At 33.4% G+C, this 23,127-nt stretch overlaps 3 protein-coding genes across 3 annotated transcripts; all 3 read left to right on the forward strand.

The window, feature by feature from the left end:
- Nucleotides 1-641: 641 nt before the first annotated feature.
- Nucleotides 642-6,730, forward strand: TRIADDRAFT_59612 (uncharacterized protein; the record flags this gene model as incomplete). The annotated part of the gene is made up of 17 exons (XM_002115513.1): nt 642-749; nt 2,524-2,601; nt 2,746-2,985; nt 3,179-3,368; nt 3,483-3,605; nt 3,689-3,852; nt 4,001-4,153; nt 4,251-4,383; nt 4,489-4,583; nt 4,697-4,810; nt 4,884-4,966; nt 5,179-5,236; nt 5,332-5,455; nt 5,624-5,769; nt 5,920-6,043; nt 6,186-6,482; nt 6,573-6,730. The coding sequence occupies 17 exons, from the start codon at nt 642-644 to the stop codon at nt 6,728-6,730; spliced, it is 2,388 nt and encodes a 795-aa protein (XP_002115549.1).
- A 7,340-nt stretch (nt 6,731-14,070) lies between these two features.
- TRIADDRAFT_59613 (uncharacterized protein) lies at nt 14,071-16,376 on the forward strand (the record flags this gene model as incomplete). Its single annotated transcript, XM_002115514.1, has 2 exons — nt 14,071-14,317; nt 14,377-16,376. The coding sequence occupies 2 exons, from the start codon at nt 14,071-14,073 to the stop codon at nt 16,374-16,376; spliced, it is 2,247 nt and encodes a 748-aa protein (XP_002115550.1).
- A 3,634-nt stretch (nt 16,377-20,010) lies between these two features.
- On the forward strand, nt 20,011-22,485 carry TRIADDRAFT_59614 (uncharacterized protein; the record flags this gene model as incomplete). Its single annotated transcript, XM_002115515.1, has 1 exon — nt 20,011-22,485. One exon carries the CDS (start codon nt 20,011-20,013, stop codon nt 22,483-22,485), a length of 2,475 nt encoding a protein of 824 aa, XP_002115551.1.
- Nucleotides 22,486-23,127: the final 642 nt, after the last annotated feature.

Genomic DNA, 23,127 nt, shown 5'->3' on the forward strand with positions numbered 1-23,127 from the left:
GATTGTATCTACTCTCCCACTCGTCGATAGCAGGCACTTTTCACGGCATGCCTTTTACTCAGCTGAAAGTCAACCAGTCTTTCTAAGACAAAATCCTTCACCTACAGTCATTCTACCACTGCATAAGGAGAAATTCTTCCATTAAACTGTCCATTTCCCCATGAATTCATCCATTAGGAATCATGTTAATGGAGACTTTGAAAAATGGACATGGCTTGCCAAGTGGCGTAGGCCAATTCCGCAATACGATTTTGTATGGGCTGTCTGGGGCTAACAGGGTAGTAATACTGTATACAGTATAGGCGTCGACAGTCATTCGACGTGCCTGGCAGTGGACCAGTACAGCAGGATAACATACCCATACGGTAGCCATCAATCCATACAGATCGTGTACTATAAAAGCCAATGGAAAACCAGAAGCAAACTCCATTGTGCCTGGACAGGCATGCTAGGGGAGAAGATCTTCGTCTCTGTCTGCCATCGTTGAAGTTCAATTAATTTATCCAGCGATTCTTTTCCCTCCTTCATCTCTCTCATAGTGACTACATTTGGATTAGAAGAGGAAGGAAAGCTGAAGAAGATTGTTACTGGTGTCTTGTCCATTTATACTGAGTATTGAATGATTGATTGAACCAGGCAAAATGATTCTCATTTTCGTGCTGGATACAAGTGCTTCCATGAACCAGCAAAGCTACCTGGGCACTTCTTATTTAGATATTACCAAAGGAGCTGTAGAATATTTCTTAAAGGTAAGCAGCAGTAGCAAAAGCTTTTCTTCTTTATGGTGCAGTGGAAATACTTGCAATAATTGATCTTCAGGGGCTAATCAAAAATGATGAGTAAGAACTTGATAGGGAGGATTAGCGAGCTTGAAAATGGCGCACAAATTATCATTGATAATTAACCGATACTGTATACAAGTTATTGCATGAGTATTGCGACAAGTCTTTGGCGCTACCATCCAGCAATAATTCTTCTTGATGATATAAAGTAATGTAGTTTTGATAGACTGTAGAGTTGTGCTCTCGTAGAGAAAGACCATTTCCTGCAATCGATGAATACACAAGCTTAACTGCTCTATTTGGATCAAAATCGTAGCAATGGATAGTCGTAGAATGGAAAGGACAACAACGATTCTGCTACAGCGATCAGGTTGTCTTTACTGTTAAGATTCAAATCATGATGTCATTGATAGTGTATTTCTAACGCGCTGAAAAGTCATTGAATATTCTACACAAAGTAACAACAAGTTATAAGGTTTAACAGCCCTTTCCCAATAAAATAACTTGGCTATTGACTGCCATGCAATAGAAATACACTACATAATTCAGTTGCTTTAGTCCAAATTATGCTTGCTGTTCAGATTCAAATCATGATGTGATTGATAACAACAAGTTAGAACGTTGAATAGCCCTTTCCCAATAAAATAACTTGGCTATTGACTGTCTTGCAATAGAAACACACTACATAATTCAGTTGCTTTAGTCCAAATTTTGCTTGCTGTTCAGATTCAAATCATGATGTGATTGATAACAACAAGTTAGAACGTTTAATAGCCCTTTTCCCAATAAAAAACTTGGCTAAAGACTATCTCGCAATGGAAACATACTACATAATTCAGCTGCTTTAGTCCAAATTATGATTGCTGTTCAGATTCAATTCATAATGTGATGGGCAGCATTTTTTTCAACATTTCCGTAAGTTATTGAATATCCTTGAAGGTATAATATCCATTCATGGTAGGGTTTAGTACGCTAGTTCTGATTCAATCTTGTAGTAACAAATATGTACGTAAAGCAAAAGCAAAAATGAGCAGAGATGATCTGCACTATTCAAAGGGAAACTGAGGAAATTCAATATCATAAAACTCAAAAACTCCCTTAACAATCTAATTGGACGGATACAATTTTAAAATGGTAGCGTATCAAAGTCTAGCAATATCATTTATTGAATATCCTCGTGGCGGTAATTCGTTTGAAAGATTAAAAGTGCATTCCATGACTAGGTGTTGTACACTTGGTGCCTGAGATAGAAGTGATAAATTAATCATACAAGGCTATGTAACTAATTTTAAATGAATTTATTGAATGCCTTTACGGCGTAATACTGTTGATAGGATAATTCATGGTAACCTACAATAAAATAGTTCTGATACAGATTGCGGTAGGCAAGCGAGATGATATTGTAAAGTGATTTCAATAGAAATGAATTTTCTACCAAATTCATCGCTTGCTGAAACCGTTATAATTCCTCTCCTTCGTTCTTGAATTCAACAACTCTAGTGAATGAATCTTGTCAAGTAATATCACTATTTTTAATGAATTCATTGAATACCTTAATGGTGTAATAAATAGAATGATTTACGGTAGCCGACAATAAAATAGTTTTGATATAGTTTACGGTAGGCAAGCGAGATGAAATTGTAAACAGATTTCAGCAGAAATGAATTCTCTACTAAACTCATCGCTTATTGGAACCATCATTAATCATCATGTTTTATTCTTTTTTATGGAATAATTGTAGTTAAGAAGCAGAGATCCAGCGTGTCGGACGGATAAATGTATGCTTATAACAACGGATGATCCTCCAGCAATGATCAAGGTAAGAGTATATCAATGGACCAAGATTTTGATACCCATACTGCATAACAGTTTGGCTTCAAAAATAGCACATTAGCGATAGTACTTCAAGTCTAGAGAATGTAAAACCGAAAAATAACTTGGAAATGAACTCATTGATGAAAAGGTTGGCTGGCGTGAGAGTCATTACTCCTTTCTTAATGAACTAAAAAATCTACAAGCCACTGGGTATTCGCAGATGGATTTAGCATTGCGGGAAGCCTTCAATCTATTGAATGTCAATCGAATGGTTAGCGGCATCGATAAGTATGGCCAAGGGAGAGATCCTCATTCCATTGAGCCTGCTGTCATAATTACATTAACGGATGGATGCAAGCTAACATCAGCACAAGGAATTGCCAATGAGGTAGGCTAGTTTTAAATAAGAAAGATATTACCATCCATTTTAGATATTCCTCCAAGCAAGTCTTTGGCTATCGTCTAATAGCAACATAGACATAGATTCCCTTTCATTAGATAACCTATATTATCATTGATGTCCATGAAAGTAGCCAAGAATTTCTCTTATTTACATACCATCCTTACCTATTTTTGAATAGTTGATTATACCATTATCGCAATTATCGGGAGATGAACTCACCAAGGAACCATTCCGCTGGGATCAACGATTATTTAGTATCGTTATACAGTTTCCTGGTATAATCCTGGATGGCTATGATAAGGTTGTGAATCAATCTGCGATTGTCAATGGAGATTCGCATTATAATTCAATTTGTGAAGCCACTGGTGGTAAGGATTTTATTTATTACCTTTGAAAACTGATTTTATGTTGAAACGCTGTGTGCAAAGTACACTTTACTAAAACTAAAATTCCATCGTCAATCCTATTCCTAAACTATTTAGGAAAGAGTTATCTTGTAGCTTCGCAGAAAGCTTTACACCAGAGTATTGAATCTATTATCCAAAAATTACATAGTGGTGTCGTAGTCAATTTCGAAATTATGGAGAATCCCGAGGATATTCCAGGTGCACTATTTAACAGTTTTTACAATTTGTTGTGATGTAGGAGTAATTTTCTACGCGTATTTCATGTCATGTCTATTTTATAGATGATGCCAACAGCAGGGAATATGTACAAGTGATAAACACTGAAGATAGTACATTAATAAATAAGTCGTGGCACAAATGTAGACGAATAATTTATGTTAATACTATCCCAAATGCAAGTGGTCACTGGCCAATACCTGAGCCTTACACGAGTGAAAATGATGTAGTAAGTTTGCGATAAATTGCATTTACTAGCTGTAAATAATCGGACTTGCTAGCGATCGTTATCATTCTAGGCGTATGCGCTTATTTTACTGGCCGAAAGAAAACATGCTTAGTATAACTCCATCAATTTCTATTCAAAACACTTGTAGCAACCAAGATTTGCACATCCCACTATAAAATTCTCCTGCATTGACCGCGAAGCAATGATGATTGATCGCTTGCCATTTGATAAATATGAACTAGAGCCTTCTCCACTTACTCAATACATATTGGAAAGGAAATCGCCCAACATTTGCTGGCAGGTAAATACCATTATCATATAAAATAAATTGAAGTTAGCTAATTGCTATAGCATTGATGATCTGATTTCAAATCTGATCCATTTTGAATCCATTATAGACATTTATAGCCGGGAGTGACAGAGGCCGCAGTGCTGACCTTCCATTTGGTTATTTAAAAGCTAGCAATAAGATGAATTGCGTTAATTTGCACGTACTACCATATAATTACCCAGTTTTATTGCCATTGCTAGGTAACCATTAGTATCATTTTGATTGGTCGTTTTATTTATTGTAAAATGCCACAATATTAAACAATTTGATCACAATGTCAATTAATAATTTTAAATGCCTTTTAGACGACCTCTTCAGAGTTCATAGATGTAAGCCTGATATGCTATGGAAAGAGAAATTTGGCAGATATGTTTTAAATATGCCATCGTATTACGGATCGGTATGCAACAAATCTGAAATGCATGATTATTAGGGCTTAGTATGATTATACACTCATAACTAGGCACAATTCATCAAAGTCTGATACTAATAATTAGCATATTTCCCTCTCAGTCCCTTAAAAGGGTAATGTTGTTAATGGGAGCCCCAATAGGCATAGTACCGGAGCATTTTGATGGCACTCTTAATTTTTCATTATCCAATATGTTGAAAAAACTTCGGACTCAGGTAAGAATATCGCCTCATTTATAAAATTGGCAGTTGCAATGATAACTTTTAAATTATCTTAAAAAACTATTAGGCAAAAGTAGAAGCAGATCGAATGATTTGTAGTGTTGGCAAAAAGCCTAATCGCGAACAATACGTTAATAAATTGCAAAGGAGGTAAATGAAATGAAATCAACGTCTGCAATATCCTTATACTAGTTATTGAAAGTGGAATTTATTATTTTAGAACCTTACTGACCATATCGAATAAAAAGCAATCAAATTCCGATATTAATTTTAGGTTTGTAAAAATTTCCAACTGGTTGTTATTAAGTTTGGTATCATTGTTGGTCTAATGCTTTATTATAACACTTTTTTCCTAATTATAGTAAAGTAGCCGCAAGTATTTGGCCCAATAATTACATGGGCATCATCGAATCGAAGCAGGTTGATTTTTATTACTAGTAAAAGGCAGTTAACAACATTTGTGGATGTTTCCTCTTCTTATTTTTACTAAAAGTATGACTTCATTCCTATTTTAGCGACTTTCAATAGGAGAAATGTTTCGGAATCCATATGATATTCCAAGGTTCCATTTGCTGGAACAGCTGAAACGAATGATTGCCAATTTTTTCAACAGCAGTCTGCCAGCGAATGGAAGTGAAGGTAATGACTGTCGATTTTACGTAACCTTGGGCTACTTCACTTATCAGATGAAATGTTATCTGTTAACGGCTACGCCTAAAATATTAACTCTCGAAGAGTTTCTATTGACTATTAGCTTGTACTAATGATTGACCTAATAATTTATTTTACTTTTCCTGATTGACTTAGAGTATCTTCATGACATACCAATAAGTCAAATGGGAAATTACCAGGAACACATGAAAAGAGTTAGTTCACAAATGCTTCGAGAAGTTGCTACCGGTCAGCAACCGCAGCGTGTTCATATTTTTGGTAATCCATTCAAGCGTGATCAAGTAGGTGGAATGACTATTACTATGAATACTGCAATATTTTGAATTGCGACATTTGATAATGCACTTAAATCTGCACTGCTATGATAACTTATTGTATCTTGAGATGATTCGATATTTAAATTTGCCTATCCTGTTACTGCGCAATGTTAGGACTTTGTTGTCGATGAAGCAGATGTAATGATTTCTGGTCAGTCGCCGCGTAACAAGCGACCTGGTACGCCAACTCCTAGACATTCGCCAAAGAGAATGCGTTTAGATTCTCAAGGGCATAAAGGTATACAAATTGCTTACGGACCAGCAGCATCATTCACTATTGTATTCAATCAGGCTATATTCGTAGAATGTTGAGGATGTCGAATATGCTATGATAACGGAAAGCTAAAATTGATTTACTTTATTGATGTCATTTGGAGCAGGATCATCTAGCCAACGGCATAAATCAGGGGATGTTTCTACTTTAAATTCCAACAAGGATGAAAATAAGCCATCTTCATTGTCCACTCGAAGACTCTCTTTAATAGAAGAATCGGATGATATGGAGATCACCATAGGCTCTCCATCAAGTGATAACAGTATGGATTCTGAAGCAAGTGGAACCTCTGAAGATGAATCCATGACGCTTGAGGACAGGTTTACCACGTTGTGGCAGAATCACGATCATAATAAATCGCTAAAGAAAAGCATTGTCAGCTATATCAGAAACCACAGCAAGAGTATGTTCTTTGCGCATGATTAATTTATCCTTGATCAAGTAAAATCTCGTCCTTTCACTAACTGTTTATCCATTTTAATCAATTTTATAGCCGATAAAGAAATATTTAAGCTCTTGGAAAAAGTGAAAGGAACTGAAGATGATCAAGTCATATTTCTGAAAACCTTACTCTATGAGGTCAACTTTTTACGGAAGAATTCAATTACAACTCAACTGAGGAAAAAATTAGAATCAATCAATATGGAGTGATCTTAGCATTTTTTTCGTTGTCGTTGAGGCAATTGACTGCTGGCTGTAAATAACATACTATTATTTCTACAATTTTTTAAGTTTTCAATACATTAGGTCTTTCTGCTTAATGTGTAAAAATGTGGTAGTAAATCCATTGTATAAATGAGTTTCTCTGATCCTACAGAGATTGTTATACGAAGCTAACAGAGTTTCCTCATATCCAAATCGAAGTAATTTAGATATTCACCGTCAGCCATTGATGCATTATCGCAAATATTTAAGCGATTCTACACTCTGTTCGTTAACAAGATTTCTAAATAATATTTTTGCATGGCTACAACTAGGAAATGTCTCATTGGATTTCTGACTGTTTTATTGTATATACTTTTGTCATTTAAAAAACAAGTAATGTGATTATTGTTTGTCAAAGCCAAATCACGGCAAACGCTGTACTGTATTAAAGTCATTCGAGAATACCTATTAAACGGAAATAACTCTTAAAGCATAATCTCGAAATACACAATATGGTGGTCGATTGACCGTTCATAAAGAATACAGTATAATGATTTACAATACAAATCATTTTCACAACGCAAATTACTCGATCGTTATTATAGCGATTAATATTGAAGCAACGTTAAAAGCAAAATTGTACATCATTGATGAAAAAATATGCAAAACAGTAATTTCTTTGTATCGTATATTATATACAATAATGATACGAGCACAGAGTAGTAAAGAAAGCATGTTCGAATGGGCTTGTTCTACTGGACGTTTTAATACTCGTAGTTTTATGAATACTGTACTGTAGGAAATAACAGCATAAGGATACAGAATGAAATTTACATAGGATGATCCATACGCCATCACTAAAATGGAGCCATTTGTTTCATTCAAGCCGCGTAGTCATTAAATACTTTTATAGGTAGTGTTGCAGTACACTTGCTAAGGAAGGAGCCTTTCCAAACCCAATTCTCATCATTGGTCATCCAAATCATGATGTCGGTTGTGAAAGCGTTGACAAAGCACAACGACTCGTATCATTTTAATGATGGAAAATCTAGCAAGATCTACTTCGAAGCCGTGCAATATACACTGCTTACAACTGAAAAAGCAGAATTCATTTACAAAATATCAGTTTAATATAAACCACTAATTTATAATCTATACAGCCAGGACGATTTCTTGGCAATCCATAATGAATATGAATTAAGGTTGAATAATAGCTGTCTTGGAATCTTTCAAATCTTGCACATTGTCTTCACGGTTTTTGGCAATAGCATCACTTATATTGATCCAACGATAGAAGAAGAGGCCATCTACAATCCATTTGATGACTAAATAAGCCAAAAAGATCAAGTGAATGATGTAAAAGGCAACATAATCGGCTCTTTGTTCATGAAATAAGCAATGGACTGACATGGATTCGCCACCAGAACAGGGAATGTACCAAGGTTGCATAGTTTGACGAAAAATAAAGAAACAAACGATTGAAAACCAATAAGCCACAATATGACACCAGATTGCCCTTTTGGAGAATTTACCATAATATCGATTATTATTCAGGATACCAGGTATAAAGTTTAACCAGTGTAGGCCATGAAAGAAGCCAACTGCAAGCCAAATCAAATAGGGATACATTACTCTCTTGCTGAAAAAGTCAGCCATCGTTCTATCTGCTTGTTTGGACGATGAAATTCGCTAATTCGAATCAATAATAAGGCTAAACTTGATCGTTAGAGATATGAAACAGAGGACTACGATAACGATTGGATAGCTAATCAAGATAGAAACCTCCGATGGCTACTATAAGGCAAAAAAATGAATCAACTACTCGATCAATGGAGAATTAACCTTGCAAAAGTTGTTGTTTTCGTCTTGAATTTTCTTGACAATGTCGTCAGCTCCTACAACGACGAAAAATAAGCGAGAGTGGCTGTGGGCTGTAGTCAGAACCTGTTACTTTAGACACTGGTATGGGTTAGTGGACGATCATACCCAGCTGTGCCAGTGCGCATGAGTGACAAGGAACATTCCGCTGAAAGCCTTCCAAAGGCGGTGCTTCCCCAATTTCACGATATAAATTAACTTAAAAGCCTTTTATTCAAGCTTATGATTCCGTAGCTTACCTCTACACGACCGCACGGTAGTATATCGGCAGCAGGAACACGCAAGCGTCACGTGATGGAGCTGTGACGTGTTACCTCTCCTGTACCTCTACTGTACACTGACAGCCTACTTTCCAACGATACTGTTACTACTTTACTATACCACTGACTGCGTTACTACCTTATAATCGACGGACTAAAAGTCTGAAATAGGAAAATCATCCTAAACCATCGACAGGTGTCATGGATATTGGAATATAGCTTGCCATCGCCATTTCATGCCTCTTTTCCACGGATGGGGTAGTGGAATCCCGTAGGAAAATGAGATAGAAATGACTAGGCTATATATCCAACGCAGGATTAACATAAAAGCAAACTATCCTACCCCTAGTCTACTACCTTATAATCGACGTACTGAAAATCTAAAATAGGAAAATCATCCTAAACCATCGACAGGTGTCATGGATATTGGAATATAGCTTGCTATCGCCATTTCATGCCTCTTTTCCACGGATGGGGTAGTGGAATCCCGTAGGAAAATGAGATAGAAATGACTAGGCTATATATCCAACGCAGGATTAACATAGAAGCAAACTATCCTACCCCTAGTCTAGTAGTATCCTTGATACCATCATTGCCATAGTGACGTATTGCTAGACACTTTCATTGATTGGGGTAGGACACACTTCATGGCCATATTCAGATGCATTAGGGAAATCCCTTGAAAAAGTGAGACAGGAATAACGAGACGATACTATTTAAAACAGAATAACCATACAATAATGATAAGTACACTTTTCGCGTGTAAAATGGTGCTGCGGGTTTCATAAATGCCGTAGGGAGAAGTTTATACCCGTAGCATGACCCTATCCGTCATTGCTGAGCGGTATGGGATTGCGAGGCAATTTATTGTTGAAATTGTACTATTTTATGGTCTATACCAAATCATCAACATCATTATGACTCCCATAAGGCTGTTTATGCTTACAAAAATTGTATTAACGATATATCCGTGTAAGATCTCTCTTACTTTACTTCACTCATATTTGATCAATTTGAAAGAATTAGCAAAACACTATCTCATCTCACAATAAATTACTTTTACCTTCTCTACTTATAACTAGAATATTACTTAGCTAGTTAATACTGAAGAAATCTTAAAATTGACGCGGCACGACATTCCTCAAATTGTTATTTGTCAACATGTTTATCTTTGGTAATTCATTTAGCTCACCTTGCTTATCCTGCAGGTAGACTTCAACTACTAATTGCTAATCAGAGGCAAATTTGCATCATCAGGCTGAAGTAAGATTATACAATATTGTGAGGGAGAACCAACAACAGTTTAGAGAGTTTCTTTCGTATAATATACTAGATGATAACCCGATTCAAGATTAAGAAAAGTCGTTCTCTACTCAATACGAAAATATCAGTCGTAACTATTGAGTCCGTTAGCAAGAGTAAGTTTGTAATAGTAATATACAAGTAGATAGAGTGCAAGTTTATTAATTACAATCATGGTCGATTACATTTGAGTCTTTGGTATCGCGCAACATACACAAGACTCAGGAATGAATCTTCACTTCTTGCTTCAATATTCAAATTAAAACTAATAAAGAGAAATTCATAAATTAAATCATGGATGCTCCTGATAATACACAATTTGTGATTATTAAACTGGAGAATTAATGAATCTTAATCTGTAATATCTCTAACAATCGCCTCCAATATATTCATCCGTTATCGTTTAAGAGTTGCAAAGTGGTCAAAATTATGTAAGTATGTAATGTACACTGTACAGTACTAAACAATAAATTCTTGCCATTATGTGAAGAAATAGATTAGTAATCATCTGTAGTACTGTAACCTTTTTTATTGTTTTTGCTATATTTTAAATAGGCATATCAATAAGAATGGAATAGAAAATCTTGATTTCTTAAAACTAATACCAAGCCTGGAAAAAATGTGAGTTTGTCCTAAGATCCTATCTATAACTTTTTTCTATGGAAGCTCAGAATGATAATATTGATTTTCTTAATAATAAATAGTTAGCGCATATATGCAAGCGTTAAATTGATCATACACCAGTAGCAATCATACAGCGTAGCTTCATGACTACTTGTACTTAGATAATTAGATAATTCATTAACTGTATAATTTGCATCTATCCAAGCTTGAACTTAATAGCATAGCAAAATAGCGAATCATCATCACTTATAGATATCTCTCTATGGTAAAGAACTAAGGCAGTACTGAAGCTGTTAGGTATATGTTAATATATAGTGGCTAATTATTAAATAACTAATCCCTCTTGTTACTCCAACTATTCTAAATTAGCCATGCATTATCCTAATGGAAGGAAAAAAATGTTATGCTTTAGTAAATCAATACCATCGCACGATATATATTTGGTCTATTCAGATTAAATAGATCTTTTTTCCTGATTTATCAATGCTCTATTTTTTTATTTTGATTTGTAACTTCAAGTTCCATCTCAAAATCTTAAAAATAATCCATCACAGTTGTAAATATACCGCTAGCGTATTATCCTATTTTGAAATGTAAACTTTTGTAGCGTTAAAATTGATTGAAAATTGTGGATTAAGGGAGCTAAAATTGAGAAGAATTGAGTAATCAATATCAGAAATGCTACACAGTACTATAACACCAAGAAATCCACTACAGCGTTTATGCCATCAAAACTCAGTGATAACTGCTTAATATGAAATATTATTACCCACAAAATCTATTCAAAACTTCTCACAAGCTACATTTAGATTGCTCCGAATACTTTCTGGTAAGCTTTATTACGGTGCCTTATTGAATATATAAAAACATGAAGAGTACCATAATCATTTAAATGATTTTATAATATCATGATAATCTCTATTTAAGAGAAGCCTATCGATATTTTGCGTTGTGATATGATTGTTGTCATGACTTGGTAGTTTTACAGTGGTGTTACGTTTTTTGTAACAGGAAGATTAGTTAGAAACCTCCAGACGAGTTCAGTATAGGTATAGCATAGAACTCAATCTTTATTGGTCGTAGTGTATAATCTTACTCGTATCTTGTCCCTGGTACTTAGTTCTCCCCTAGCTTATTAACATGCGTATCATTATATACGTATACTTCGTTTTAAATACGATTCCAATAACGTACCAAACCGATATCTAGATAACTCGTGCAGCATTTAGTAACAACCGTATTTTCGGTGATATAGTATAACAAATACAAAATCATAACGTAGTGTTGAGTCACTATTGAGCTCATAGCAAAAATTAATACGTAAGAATATTTTTGTATATAGACCTAAATAAAGTTCTAATTTACTACGAATTTAAAAATTTTATGATCGGTTATACACCGCTTTAACAGATTGTAATGATTTCAGCTAATTACTGTAGTTATGTGTTGAAAATGTTATAGTACCGTAAAGTAAAGACTGCGCAACGAAGAATAGTTTGTTAAGTTGTTGATTTTCTTCACAACTACAGTCTGTCAAGTTACATTAATATTGCACTATAGTTAACTAGTTAATATTAGTTATCAAGAATTTTCTAATACAGCAATTAACAGTCATCTATTAGCAGTATTATATATGATAGCAATATTTATTCTTAGAAACCTCACAGTATACAATATAGCTATCAATACAGTCAAATGTGAGATGTAGCACTAGAGTTATTGCGGTACCTATTCATCTACTAACTGACAATTTGGCCCGAATACGATAAAAATAAATTCTTTTATACGTTGTCTATGTGCGATCAGAGTATACAGTCTCTATACTATGGGTCAACACTTTTTTAAAGCTGTAAGGGCCCTCAATAATTAATTGAACTGTTATAGGGAGTAGCTCTTTCCAATTAAGCTCTCTTAATTTGCTTATAACTAATTCAACACTATTTGGACGTTTGTTATCGAAAATAATATAATAATTTACTTCTTTACTTATTAATTTAATTAGTAATTCCATGCATACATCTTTTTACTTTCGTTAAACTTCCGCATTCTCTCTCTTTGTTATCATGTTATCAATTGGTCGCATTTCTTATTCAACTACCACTATTAAATCTTTCAGACTGAAACTCAACATAAAGTACTCATATTATTCACTTCATTGTGTCCTAACTACCTTTTAAAAACTTACTGTACTATGAGAGATTACAGTAGTCGTCAATAAATTATTGAAATATATTTCTTTCAGATAAGACTCTTTTGCGAATAGCTTAAGCTTACCGTACAGGTACACTTTACGCATATTCAAGCGCTACTTTAAACTAGATATCGCACACTATTATGATGTCTACTAATATATAGTATGTATGCTTAGCTAACAATCACACAAAATGCAGCGTTAAAAGATTAGTCTTGAAACTATCTAACAAAGATCTAATATCGTGGAGTTACCAGGCCGTAAAAATCAAATTAGAGAAATAATGTGATAATTTGCTTTTATCATCATTAGTATATTTAAAATTTATCGTATATTGAATCTTGAATAAGAGCCAGTAATCTATTTGTATTGCATTGCACATCAAAGAATTACGTCTCATTATTTGAGTACAATAGTCCTTCAGATATATACTTTTAATTCTACTAAAAGCAATTCTCTAATGCACAAGAATAACTAAATGATTTCAGAATAAACATTTAATGCAAATCTCATCGAAACAACTGCTCTTCTAATAGATATTTAGGTGGAAAATATCCTGAAATTTTAAACAGAATAGAAGTGAGAGAAAGTGCGAAATTATTTCGCTACTTAAGGTTATATAGCCTCTTTTTAAGTGCACTAGCACAAGCTCAAAATTAATAGTTATTCTCTTGTTGTAAAACTATATCCTCAAAGACCTATTTCATTCCTCTTGTATAATGTAAAAACTGGAACCTGTTGGAACATTTATTGAAGCCACCGTCACAGCATGTTTATTCAGTATGAATTACAAATAGAATTAAGCTCCAATCATTACGCATAACCTAGGCTATTATACCGAGCTCAAACCGAACAAGTAGAATTTAGCATAATAATGATTAGTGAATAATAATTGTCAAGAAACAGACCTATAAAAGAGGAAGAAAACGTGATTGGAATGTATAACGAAAACAGACGCCCGAAAACTAGTTCAGAATCGGCCCATCTTTCTAGATTCGTCCTCGTAGCCCAGTAGGATAGATTAATCTTTCAACTATTTTGGTTATTGCTTCTTGTACACTTGGATATACACGTTGCTAGTTTTTTGCATGATGCACTCTAACATCTTCAAGGACCGTCCCAAATCGAAGGAAGTTCTTAAAGCCGTATTTGATAATCGTCAGCTTAGCAATTATTTTCTTTCTTTCATCTTTTACTTTCTGAAGCATTTATTACAAGTAACTGGGTTGAGTCCTTTTAAAAACAGCATTAAAGAGCATCAATCTCGTCTCATTTTTTATAACCATATAGCTCGATTGTTATGGTGCCAATCGAAAGCAGTATCTATTGCCTATACTGGTCAATCAAAATTGAAAGTGTGTTATAAAAACTTACCGTCAAAAAAAAATTTCTTATAGATGAATTTCCGTCACCCCTTAGTGTACAATATAGACTATGTGTTGGTCATGATTTAAATGAACAACAAACCTTGGCGCGCGGTTGCAAAAGAGAACATTTTAAGAATTTAACACTAATACGTCACAAAATTACGGAGGAATTGAGTTATTATACATCATTTTCGCATTATTTAATTATCACTACTGAAGATGATCTGAAACATACCAAAGTCTTAAATCGCTATTATCAGCTATACAAATGTCTGTGTTCAAAAAGTAATGGCGAGTCATCTGAAGACGAGTTAATTCGACGAGCTATACCAATTACACCAAATGTGGTGGAAAAAGTACTTAATAACGTCGGTAAACATCTTAGGCTTCACAGAAAATATCATTTGAAGTACCAGAATAACTTAGCTTCTAATATTGATACTTCTAATATTGATACTTCTAATAGTGATGCTTCTAATGTTAATACTTCTAATATTGGTGCTTCCAACGTTTCTGCTACTAATGTCGGCGCTTCTGAGGAGATTACTGGAAGTTTTGAAAAAATCAAAAAAATCTTCAAAAAAGAATTCCCCATTACCCCTTTCGAACTGTTTGTTGATAATATGGAATTCTACTTGAGATATGTTGAAAGCCAATTTCCGAATAAAGAAGAAAACAAAGATTACTGGATTTGGGCAAGTATTGTACACTTAATCTATGCATTTCGTCATATCGCCGAAGTTTCTTATTTTAACGTATTAAATGGCATACCAAAATTGGGGCAACTTGAAAATAGTAGAAAAACAACCAAAAATTTAATTATAGACAAATTTAAAGACTATCTTCATTTAAGTTATGAAATTGATCCTTTAGAATATGAAACTTCTATTAAAATGTGTATACATCATGTCGTTTCTCGATATTTTTATGATGCCTTTGAAGGTTTCATTCAACAGATTATGCAAAAGTATCTGGATTGTAATATTTTTGACGTTTTTCATATAGAGAGTCAATCGCCGCCATGCTTTAAAGATGTAAATCGAGACTATTTCAAAGATTTCGAAATCGTCGATTTGATCAAATTATTCACGTTTGATATTGAACCAGTCTACTTGGTAGAGGATGAGGTATCTCAAATTTTATTTGATATTTATGAAAGATGTCAGAGATGGATTTTAGATAGCTACAATTCCATTTCTTATAACTATTTAAGTCCTCAAGCTAGTGGATATTTATCGCAAATATCCTTTGAGATTCTTACCAATCCAGATAATTTAGACCCAGAAATGCAATTAATTGATTTTCACAGGCCCGATCCACCACTCAAAAGAATAGCAGGAAGCTATCTCCATTGCCCTATGTGCTATCTTGCGATTTGGGCTATAAACAAAGCCCCTTCGATCAGTAATGAGCATATCTATGAGTCTGATAATATCTTAAATTCTGGTTGCATAGGTTATTTCTTTGAGAACAGGAACTGGCCTAGATCAATTTTAAATAATGATGTGTTAGTTTTTCTCTTTTTAGGGAAGGAGACGTCTGATTTATTACTTGATAAACAACGTGAAGATGAAAATAAAAGTAATCATTTACAGGTCAACCACAATAAGTACAAATTTATTGATGTTTTATTATATTTGCTAACTCGTCCGCACACAACTATTCAGAAATTTCAAACGCAATGGGCCAAAATAAAACGATTGATACTTGTTGAACCGACCAATTCTTGGGATCCCAAGAGTTTTTATTATCATCATATCTTATTTGAATTTAATACAGTAGATCAATATACAGAAGAAAGATTTGCAAAACCTGGATTAAATCCACTGTTTAATAGGCGTTCAGGATTACGAACTGGTGACATCCGATCTTATATGCGGTGCTATTATTTTGACAAGTACGATGCATTGATGAATCAGTGTGAAGGACCTACATTACAAGTGCAATATTCTAGGTATAGCGACTACACCAATCAAACACCTACACTCTATGAAGAAGATCAGAATGATGATGAATTGGCCAAAGCTTAGAAGAGTTAAATCTTAACGATTACCAACGAGTAAACACCGCAAAAGACGTATTTAATGTAGACTTTTTATTGCGGAAAGCAGGAGATTATACTACATTTAGTTGTGATTATTCCATTCCATACCAATTCATAACCAATTTTGCCAAGGTTGGTACGACGACAAAACATAATAATAGCTTTACATTAAAATATTTTGAGGATGCAAAATGTATCGATAAATTAAGCCAAAATTAGAAATTTTTTTATATAGCTTTTGTACGCATCTTGAGATACGATTTTAATGGCTATATAAATAGCTGCAGCGAGCAGAATTTTTAAATAGAAGCATTTCGCTAGATTTTTTTCTCTACAGCTTTTGCTGTAAATAAAATATTTTAAATATTTTCACAAAAAATATTGATAATACGTTGCCTTGAACAGAATGTAGTGAAGGATATAATTATTCATGGTTCAGCATGAACGCCCAGCTAGTAATTTAAGTAAAATTCTGACCACTGTAATCTTAATAAGCTGAAAGACTACAATCACGAATCTTGTCTATTAAATATGCATAACCTTTAGCACTATGTTAGTCTTTGTTCAGACTAATGGAATTTTTTCTTAAGCTGATTTCTTTCATTAGTAGTAATCAATTGTAATCTTAACAGTTCAATGAAAAATTTCTGCGACAAGGTGAGAATCAAGTAGTTAGAAACGTTGGCAAAGTCCTTGAAAAATCCCGAAGAACGAGCTCGATCAAAATTCTCAAACGCTGTTATTACTCATGAAATGTTCAGTCGAAAGCTTAATTGATTTCTGTATCAATATTCAATACAGCTTTACCAATACATTAAACCAGGTATGGATAGATTGATTTATTTTAAAATACTCATTGATCCATTGCGAGAATGATAGCATATACGCATCTTCCGCATAGAGTGCGATGATGTTGATATCCTCAGATTGTTTATGATATGCTTACTGAATGTTTGCTGTAACTGATAAATAATTTTATGCATTTCTCTGTTGATAGCTATTACCCTGTTGTACACTATAATATCGAGATTATCGTAGAAACATTTATGTTAGGATAATTTTGTTGATTTACCCTTGTGCAAAGAGTTTCTAATATAGATATGTGATATTTAAATATAGCACTAGCTTTTATAGTGATATATATAGCCTACTGAAATTAGTAGTTTAATTAGGAGATCGAGAATAATCTACTTATAATTCTAATCACTATGATTGTAATTTACTTATGGTATATTGTAGATTATCGTAGAAATGTTCCGTGATAGGACATATTGTAATCTAATAATTTTGCATTAGTCATTCAATGTCTATGTTCGTAAATACTGTTGTCTGCATTAGGCAGCAGTAGATAAAATTAGCTTTTGATTCATTATCAGGTTTCAACTTTAATATTATTAACTAGGATGTCTTTGCTATTGTAAAAGAGTATATAAATGCGATAAATCGTATAATAAAGTGAGTTTTTATGATTAGTGTTTAATGTAAGATACGAGTCGTCAAAGTCTTTTTGTAGTCTACTAGTATAGGAAAAGAGTTCCTGAAAGAGTAGATACTGCTCTCTGATACTTGGTCTAGGGAATCGACTGATTGATCGCGCATTACGTTATCTTGTTGCAAAGCTGTCTAGTAACAATTGCGTATTTGATAACGTCGACAAGATTCAATTTTATTCTTGATGAGCGATATATTAGATTTCAGAATTACTTGTCTGTTACTTAATTGAAAGGATACCGCTGATTTTTGTTTACCACCGTAGTAAATTTATAATTCTCGAGTATTAGCTATATAATTGTAAATTATGCGAAGCCGGAGCGTGACATATAGCTTATACTTTTACAAATTTATTGGTCTTCATTCGCTTATTGATTTTTAATGATTATAATGGATTAGCTTAAAATAATATCTTTCTTTTTTATAATGGTAATTGATAAAGCTAAAACGATCTAATTAGATCTTTGTAAACCAATTTTAATCTCACTTATTTTAATGATTTATAAATTGCTTTAAAATAAAAATGATACGTGAATGCAAGCGTTAAATTGATTGTACAGCAGTAGCAACCATATAACGTAGCTCTCTATCTTCTTGTACTCTAATAATTATAATTTGATGATTAATTAACTGTATAATTTACGTCTATTCAATGTTTAACTCAATAGACATGGAAGAATAGCTAAATAGCACTACCGTTATGTATGCCTGTGTAGTAAAGAGGTGTTAGGTATATGCAATACAGTGCATAAAGTCTAATTAAATAGCTAATCTCTACCTTTACTCTAACCATTCTGAATTAAAAATGAATCATCCTAATAGATGGAAAAAATATTACGCTTTATTGTATCAATACCATTTTACTACATATATTTGGTCTAGTTGGAATAAAAAGATCTTCTTTCCTGATTTTCAATGTTTACATTTTTCACTCCGATTTTTAACTTCTAGTTCCAATCTTAAAAGTTTAGAAATAGTCCATCGCATTCGTAAATGTACTATAATATTGCCCCAAATAGATACGAATCAAATTGCTTAAATGTCTTACTTTTCTATTAATGCCTAACACCGTAAGATGTTGGTCTTCTTCACAAATACAGTCTGATAAGGTACATGAATATTGTACCATCGTTAACTGGCTAATATTAGTTATCAATAATTTTCTAATATAGTAATTAGCAATCATCTAATAGCAGTATTACGATCACAATATTTATTCTTAGAAGTCTAACTGTACCCAATCAGGTTATCAATACAGTCAAGTATAGGATGCAGCACTAGAATTACTGCGGTATCTATTCACCTACTAACAGGCAATTGGGCCCGAATGCAATTAACATATATTCTTTTATACGTTGTCTAAGTGCGATCGAAGCATACAGTCCCAATGCTATAGGTCAATAGACTTTCTAAAACTGTGGAGGCTCTCAATAATCAATTGAACTGTAATAGGGAGTAACTCTTTTCCAATTAGTGTCTCTTGATTTGCCTGTAATTAATTCAATACTATTTGGACTTTTATTAACGAAAATAATATATAATTTATTTGTTTACTTATTACCTTAATTAGTATCACTATTTAAACATCTTTCTACTTTCGTCAAACTTCCGCATTCTCTCTCTTTGCTATCATGTTATGGGCTTGAGTATATACTGCATGGTATTTATGACAAACTTTAGTTTTCGCTTGCTCATAATAATGGCGCAATGTAAATAGAGGATAAAAGTACTGGACCTATTTCATTCCTCTCATATAATGTAAAAACTATAGCCTGGCGGAATATTTACTGATAGCCACCATCACAACATGCTCATTCAGAATAAATTGCTACGAAAATTAAGCTCCAACAATTACGTAAAATATCGACTATTATATTAAGCTTAAACCGAACATATGAAATTTAGTATAATAAAAATAAATGAATATTAATTGTCAAGTGAAAGACCTATAAGAAAGGGCGAAAACGTGATTGGATGCATATCGAAAAAAAACGCCTGGAAATTAGGTAAAGATTGGCTCATCCTTCTGGATTCATCCATACAGCCTAACGGGACTGATCAATTTATCGACTATTTTGGTCATTGCTTCTTTGCTGCTTGCATATGCGCATCGCTAATCGTTTTGCATGATGCACTCCAATATTTTCAAAAACCGTCCCAAATCAACGGATGTTCTTAACGCCGTATTTCAATCTAGTCGTAGCAATGAATTTCTTTCTTTTATCTTCTACTTTCTGAAGCACTTATTGAAGGTAACTGGGTTGTGTCCTTTTAAAAACAGCTTAAAAAATAATCAATCTCGTCTCATTTTTTATAATCACATAGCTCGATTGCTATGGTGCCAATCGAGAGCAGTATCTATTGCTTATACTGGCCAACCAAAACTAAAAGTGTGCTATAAATGCTTACCGCTAAAAGAACTATTCCTTATAGATGAATTTCCTTCACCCGAAGATATTATACAATATAGACTATGTGTTGGTTATGATTTAAACGAAAAACAAACTTGTGCGTATGGTTGCAAGAGGATAGAATTTGACAATTTAGCACTAATTTATCACAAAATTCCAGATAAATTGAGTTATTATACATCTTTTTCACATTATTTAGCTGGCGATACTGAAAAAAATCATAAATATATTAAAGTCTTAAATCGCTATTATAAGTTATATAAACTTTCATGGCTTGAAATAAATCGTTCAGAACATAGCGACAAGTCATCTAAAGACACTTTCATTCAACGAGCTCTACCAATTACACCGAAAGTGGTCGAAAAAGTACTCCGTAACGTTGGTAAGCATCTTAGGCAGCATAGAAAATATCATTTGAAATATCAGAATAACTTAACTTCTAATGATGATGCTTCTAATGTTACTACTGCAAATGTCGGCGCTTCTAAGGATATTACTGAAAGTTTTAAAAATATCAAAGACATTTTTCAAAATAAATTTCCTATCACCCCCTTCGAACTGTTTATTGATAATATGGAATTCTATTTGAGATATGTTGAAAGTCAATTTTCGAATAGAGAAGACAACAAGGATTACTGGATTTGGGCAAGTATTGTACACTTAATCTATGCATTTCGTCATATTGCTGAAGTATCTTATTTTAATGTATTAAATGGCATACCAAAATTGGGACAACTTGAAAATTTTAAAATAATTAGCAAAAATGCAATTGCCGATTACATTAATACATTTCTTAATCGCAGTGATGAAAATAGCCTTTTAAGCTATGAAACTTCCTTAAAAATGTGTTTATATCATGTCGTCTCTCGATATTTTTATGATGCCTTTGAAGGTTTCATTCAACAGATCACACAAGAGTATCTCGATTGTAATATATTTGACATTTTTCAAAAAGAGAGTACATCGCAATGCTTTAAAGACGTCAATCAACATTATCCTAAAGTTCCCGTATTCGTCGATTTGATTAAACTATTCACCTTTGACATAGAACCTATTTACTTCGTAGAGGACGAGAAATCTCAAATTTTATTTGATGTTTATGAAAGATGTCAGAGATGGATTTTAGACAGTTATAATTTCATTTCTTATTGTCGTTTAAGCCCTCGAGCAAGTGGATATTTATCGGTTATATCCTTTGAAATTCTTAGTAATCCCGATGATTTACATGCGGAAATGCAATTAATTGATTATGAAAGTTCCGATCCACCGAAACGAATAGCAGGAAGCTATCTCCATTGCCCTATGTGCTATCTTGCAATTTGGGCTAAAAACAAGGCCCCTTCGCTTAGTACAGGGTATAGCTATAAGTCTGATGTTATCTTGAATTCAGGTTGCATAGGTTATTTCTTTAAGAACTGGAACTGGCCAAAATCATTTCTAAATGATGGTTTGTTAGTTTTTCTCTTTTTAGGAAAGAATGCCTTTGATTTATTACTTGATCAACAACGCAAAGATGAAAACGAAATAAACCATTTATTGGTCAACAATATTAGGTATAAGTTTATCGATATTTTATTGTATTTGTTAACTAGTCCACATTCAACTATTACGACTTTTCGAAAGCATTGGTCCAGAATTAAACGACTGATTCTAGTTAAACCGAAGAATTCCTGGGATCCGAAAAGTTTTTATTATCATGGTATCTTATCTGAATTTAATACGGTAGACCAGTACACTGAAGAACGATTTGCAAAACCGCATTTAAATCGAACGTTAGAAAGCCGTTCAGTATTGCAACTTGGTGATGAAGGATTTTATGCGCCCTTATATCACGCGTTGATGAAGCAATGTAAAGGACCTACATTACAAGTACAATACTCTAGCTATACCGACTATTCCAATCAAACCCCTACACTCTATGATGATGATCAGAATGATGATGATATTGGTCAAAGCTTAGCAGAGTTAAATGTAAATGAATACCAACAAGTAGCCACGGCAAATGACGTATTTAATGTAGACTTTTTATTGCGGAAAGCAGAAGATTGTACTACATTTAGCAGTAATTATTCCATTCCGCACCAATACATAATCAGTTTAGCCAAGGTTGGTACGACTACAAAACATAATAACAGCTTTACATTAAAATTTTTCCGTGATGCAAAATTAATCGATGAAGTTAACCAACGTTAAAATTTATTGTATAGTTTTTTGTATGCATCTTGAGATATGATATTAATGGCAATATAAATAGCCGCAGCGAACAAATTTTAAAGTGGAAGCTCGCTTGACGTTGTATTCTCTGTAATTTTTTCAGTAAATAAAAAAATTTTAAACATTTTACAAAACGTACTGGTAATACCTTGTTATTAAGTAGAATGTTGAGAAGGATATAATTATTCATTGCTCAGTATGGATACCCAGCTAGTTATTCAAATATAATTCTGAGTACTGTAATCTTAATAACCTATAAGACTGCAATTATGAATCTTGTCTACTAAAATATACGTAAGCTTTAGCACAATGTCAGTAATCAAAAGTAATCACTTATAGTCTAACCAGTTCATAGGAAAATTTCTACGTACGATTAGTTTTTGCTTAAGAGCATCATTTGCGACATAGTGAGAATCAAGTAGTTAGAAATGTTAATAAAGAGCTTGAAAAAAACCGAATAATGAGCTCGATCAGAATTCTCAACACAGTTATTACACAGTTTTAGCAATACATTAATCTAGGCACGGATAGATTGATTTATTTTAAAATACTTATTGATCTATCGCGAAAATGATCACATATATGCGTCTTCCGCATAGAGTGCGATGAAATTGATATCCT

The sequence above is a fragment of the Trichoplax adhaerens genome, genomic scaffold (genome assembly GCF_000150275.1).
Source record: "Trichoplax adhaerens TRIADscaffold_11 genomic scaffold, whole genome shotgun sequence".
Lineage (NCBI taxonomy): Eukaryota > Metazoa > Placozoa > Uniplacotomia > Trichoplacea > Trichoplacidae > Trichoplax > Trichoplax adhaerens.